The sequence below is a fragment of the Mustela nigripes genome, chromosome 17 (assembly GCF_022355385.1).
Source record: "Mustela nigripes isolate SB6536 chromosome 17, MUSNIG.SB6536, whole genome shotgun sequence".
Classification (NCBI taxonomy): Eukaryota; Metazoa; Chordata; class Mammalia; order Carnivora; family Mustelidae; genus Mustela; species Mustela nigripes.
This window is the reverse complement of record NC_081573.1, coordinates 10,323,471-10,328,564: the sequence shown is the minus strand read 5'-3', so window position 1 is coordinate 10,328,564 and position 5,094 is coordinate 10,323,471. Positions and strand designations below refer to the sequence as shown.

Here is a 5,094-nt window from a genome sequence, read left to right as displayed (position 1 = left end):
GGAGAAGTTAATGCCTCTGAAGCTCAAGCTGGTTGAAGTTAGGGTGGTGAGAGGAGAAGTTAATGCCTCTGAAGCTCAAGCTGGTTGAAGTTAGGGTGGTGAGAGGGGGGCGGGGGTAATTCTGCTGTGGGTGCTGATGGTAACCTCAGGGCCCCTCCCTCTCTCTCACCTCCCCACCCCCAACCCAGGCCTGGTCCGGGAGCAGGAGGCTGGGCTGCTGCAGTTCCTTCGCCTGGATGGCTTCTCAGTCTTGATGCGGGCCATGCAGCAGCAGGTGCAAAAGCTCAAGGTCAAGTCGGCATTCCTGCTGCAGAACCTGCTGGTGGGCCACCCTGAACACAAAGGTGGGGCGGCCAGGGCAGGGGGCCCAGGGACCATCCCTAAGGGAGGGCAGGGGGAGGAGAATGCCTGGGGGAGGGGTGTGGACTGCCCCTCTGACCCCCAAGACCCTTCCCCCAGGGACCCTGTGCTCCATGGGGATGGTCCAGCAGCTGGTGGCTCTGATCCGGACAGAACACAGCCCCTTCCATGAGCATGTGCTTGGAGCCCTGTGCAGGTATGCTGGGGCCTCCGAGGGGGCGAGGCCTGGGGCCGGCGCCCCCACCTCTCGGCTGACACCACTGGGCTCCAGCCCCGCAGCCTCCTCCCCTCTAGGATTCAGGACTTGGGAGCATTCCTTTCTCCTCACATGTGGGGGGCTGACCCGGCAGCCTGGGCAGAGGCGGAGTCTCTCTGACCCCACTCCCCCCGCCCCTGCAGCACACGGGACCTGCAGATTAGCGTCTGGAAAAGATGACAGAACAGAGCAGCCGTTGGAGCAGGTGGCAGCTCCTGCGTGCGGAGTGGCTGCAGGCCAGGCTCTGTGCTGGGTGTCTTATGTACAAGTCTCCCCGTAGGCCCTAGGGTGGGGTGGGGACAGTGTGAGGTCTGTATTGCAGATAGGGAAACTGAGGCCTAATGCAGGGAATTGTCTCGCCCCAGCTCCTGGGGGAGGGACAGCCCTGTGCAGAGGGAAGCCCAAGGATGGCTCTCCTGTCCCTGCAGCCTGGTGACAGACTTCCCCCAGGGCGTGCGGGAGTGCCGGGAGCCCGAGCTGGGCCTGGAGGAGCTTCTCCGTCACCGCTGCCAGCTGCTGCAACAGCACGAGGAATACCAGGTACGGCGGGGCCTTGGGTGTCACAATGTGCATCGTGCATCTGTGTCCTATCCCTTCGCTCACGTGTTTCTCCTGACATCCGCTCAGCAGGTGCTTGCTGCACCAGCCCAGGCCGTGGGCCTGCCCGAGGATGAGGAGCTTGGAGTGTTTGAAGGGATTAACTGAGTTATTTGTTTATTATCCAGTTGTTTTTTTTTTTTTTTTTTTTTTTTTTTTAAAGATTTTATTTATTTATTTGACAGAGAGAGCGAGCACAGACAGACAGAGTGACAGGCAGAGGCAGAGGGAGAAGCAGGCTCCCCGCCGAGCAAGGAGCCCGATGCGGGACTCGATCCCAGGAGGCTGGGATCATGACCTGAGCCGAAGGCAGCCGCCCATCCGACTGAGCCACCCAGGCGTCCCTTTTTTTTTTTTTTTTTTTTAAGATTTTATTTGTTTATTTGACAGATAGAGACCATAAGTAGGTAGAGAGGTAGGCAGAGAGATCCAGTCTTGGTCCTCATGGGGCCCAGGGCGGGGGGAGAAACATAGGCAAACACACCGGAGTACGTTATTTACAAAGACACACCTGATGTGTGTGTACAAGCACATATGGCTCACACGGTATGGGTATCTGTACAATTTAACATTCTGTTCTGGACACGGTGACGGCAGGAAGTTAGGCCTGCGGTGAAGGAAACAGCCTGTGAGGGAATAAGGAGGCCAGACAGTGCTGTTTTCTGTGCGGTGCTGTGTTCGCTCCTGACAGCTGCTGTCACACTACAGCAGACCGGGCGGTTTAGTGCAGAAACTCATTGTCTTATGGTTCTGGGGACTAGGAGCCTGATGTCCAGGTGTCAGCAGGGGCGTGCGCCCTCTGAAGGCTCCGGGAGAGAATCCTTCCTTTTCCAGCTCCTGGGAGCTGTTGGCATTTCTTGGCCCATCCATGCGCCATGCCAGTCTCTCCACATGGCTTCTTTCCCATGTGTCTGTGTCTTGGAATTCTTTCCAGATACTTAAATAGAGGTCTGCTTTGATTTTTTTCTTTCTTTCTTTTCTTTTAAATTTTTTTTTAAAGATTTTATTTATTCATAAGAAAGACAGCACAAGCCGGGGGAAGGACAGAGGAAGAGGGATAAGTAACACAGGGCTTGATCGTGGGACCACAGGATCATGATGTGAGCTGAAAGCTGAAGGCAGACAGTTAACCCACTGGGCCACCCAGGCGCCCCAAGGTCTGCTTTAATTTTAGCATAGTTGAATGATGCAAGCGGCATGGTGTTCTAGAAGGTCATTCTATCATGACTTAGACGGCCCTCTTTTGTATTTTTGTAGGTAAACTTAAAAGTTAAATTTCATGAATCCTTTCTTGTGAGAAGGTCCTGTGGTCACGTGGTTCAAAATTCAAGATGCACGGGAGGGTGAACAGTAAAAAGTCTCCCTGTTGCCCGCATTCCTAACCACCCAGTAGCTCCCCCAGTTCCGTGTGTGACCTTCCTAAGACAGTCTGGGGACACAAGTAAATGTGTGTATAAATTCTTCTTTTTTCTATCTCCCTTTTGTGCAAAATCTGCCTGTCCCGATCACTTTTCTGCTCCTTGCCTCATCCCCTTTCACAGCGTCTCAGGGAGGAGTGCAGGAGTGTGTTGTGTGTGGCTTTTCCCTGTTTCTTTTAGGGCTGCAAGGTAGGTTGCTGCTTTTGTGTCATGACCCCTCTTACTGGACACGCTGGTTGCTGCTACCACCCTGGCTAGAATAATAACCCTATACCTATGTTTATGCGCTTGAGTGTGTCTGTGGAGCAGTTGCCGGAAAGGGACAGCTGGGTGAGGGCAGAGGAAAGGTGAAGTTACAGAGTTAAGGGCCGTTTTTGCTATGTTTTGCTAAGTGGCTCTGTATAAAAGTTGGACCAGTTGTTAGTCCAGCTGTGAGAGTGCCCAAGCGTACCTCAGGCCATCTGACCTGTTTTTTCAAGCTGATCGGTGAAAAGTAGTAGTATAGTCCAGTTTGCATTGGCGTTTCTCCCACGAGTGAAGTTGAACGGTTTTCCCTTTCTGCGAACTGTTCATGCATATCCTGTGCCCGTTTGTCTACTGGGTGGTGGCTTTTGCAGTGGGTTTGTTAAAGTTCTTGAACTATTAAATATGTTAGCCCTTCCTGTTGAGTTGCAGATTTTTCAGCCCACCTGGTTGTTTTTCTTTGGTTTTTGTTTCTGGCATCTTTCTGCCGTGCAGATACCTTTTCTGTTCGCGCAGTACCACCTATGAGTGCTTCTTGGTTTCTGGGGTCTGTACCCGTGGAAGGGGTTTTAATTTTGAGTGGGGACTAGTAGGGGTTGGTCATACCGGGTTGTTAGAAGGAGCCCAAGGGGGCTGAGGCGAGGACAGACCAGTGGGGTGAGACGGCCTTGGGCGACCCCCTCCCCCCATTCTGGTTCAGTAATCCAGGCACAGGTGAGAAGAGAAACAGTGAGTCGTGGATCTCAGCAGAAGTCAGAGAACGCTGGAAGGCTTCTGGGGCATGCAGTCGGGGGGGAAGAGAAGCTATCTCAGGCGCACAGCATGCTGGAGCCAGGGCCCCGCCGCGTACTCAGGACTCCCACTCTTGTCCCCCTCAATCCAGGAGGAGCTGGAGTTCTGCGAAAAGCTGCTGCAGACCTGTTTCTCCAGCCCAACGGATGACAGCATGGATCGGTGAATCTGGCGGCTTATCACCCCTCTTCATGGGAAGCTCAGGCATCCTGCCTCCCCAGGGGAGCAGGGCCTTGTGGGTGTGCGGCCAGGGCATACCAGCCCATCTCTGCTCAGCCCTTGGAAGGGGCACGGGGGAAGGTGCCGGCTCCCTGGATCCCGGCCCTCCCTGTGTTCTCCCTTCTGTGTCCACACTGTTCTTCTAATAAAGGTGTTTCTCCTCCTCCAGCTTGTTCATCATGGCCTCGATCTGCTCCCCTGGAGGGGTACTGGGTAAGAGGGGCATGCTCTCTGGAGAGTGGACCCCAGCAGTAGGTGGAGCCTGGACATGAATGTGCTGCTCTCTACAGCCCAGAGCCTTTGCCTTTCATCTCAGCCTCTCTTGACAGGGAGTGGGGGACACCCACGCTTCTCATCGGCTTGTCTCCGGCTGCTCCATTTGAAGAACCCCCTTGCCCTTGGTGCCCAGGCTGCCTGCCCTGAGGCTTTTCTGCTCTTTGGCGAAGCCAGGTTATTGCCCAGCATCCCGTGCCGAGGTGTGTCATGTGACATCAGCTCAGCCAGTTGGAGTGCCCTGCAGGGCTTCTATGGTGCTGATGCTGGGAGAAGGCTGTAGCAGGTGCACCCAGGGCTCTGTGTGCCCAAGGCTTGGCCATGGGCCTTGTTCCGACTACAAAGCATCTAGCCCTCTCCAGCTTTCTCAGAGATAGGGGCGGTGAGATGGGGCCCCATCTCTTTTCCTAAACTCCTTGTCAGTTTAGCTAAAGGAGGTTGCATCATTTGCAACCAAGGCTCCTGGCCAGTGCTGTTTTTCAGGTGAGGAATCCAAGTCCAGGGTGATTGAACCATGGGCAGAAGTTCATAACGCCAGGTTTCAGACAAAGCTGTGTCCCCCTCCCATATTCTGGCTTCCTAGCTCATTCCTCTCATGTGGAATTTACCTGTTCTCCTGGGATTTGGGAGGATCGGTGATTTTCACCTTCCTTCCCCAATTCAGGATAAATTGAAAGGCAGCTACGGGATTCCAGAATTGGAGATCCAGTGTCACTTTTATTACTATTAGTGCCAAAAAGAGGAGGTGGATTTAGTGTTCCTTCTAATGCTAATGCCCAGCATTGGACATGGCAGACTGTCGGGTTGCAGGCAGCACTGGACAAGCACAGGTCTTCCCTTGGGTGTAGCAGGCCAGACGCTGGGCAGGCCGGTTCTGAGAGAGGGAGACCTGCAGTGAGCCACAATGCCCATCCAGTCTGGCGAATTGTTCTTCAG

The 5,094-nt window shown here is 54.1% G+C and overlaps 1 protein-coding gene across 5 annotated transcripts in view; it reads left to right on the top strand.

Moving 5' to 3' along the window:
* Positions 1-4,053, top strand: part of HSPBP1 (HSPA (Hsp70) binding protein 1) — an 11,977-nt gene extending 7,924 nt beyond the window's left edge. For all 5 annotated transcript variants that reach the window (XM_059381828.1, XM_059381831.1, XM_059381829.1 and 2 more), the window contains 4 exons: positions 189-344; positions 460-556; positions 1,045-1,156; positions 3,758-4,053. In XM_059381828.1, coding sequence (XP_059237811.1) covers positions 189-344; positions 460-556; positions 1,045-1,156; positions 3,758-3,832 — 440 coding nt within the window. In that variant the 3' untranslated portion in view covers positions 3,833-4,053. The remainder of the gene's footprint in view (positions 1-188; positions 345-459; positions 557-1,044; positions 1,157-3,757) is intronic.
* The last annotated feature ends 1,041 nt before the right edge of the window (positions 4,054-5,094 follow it).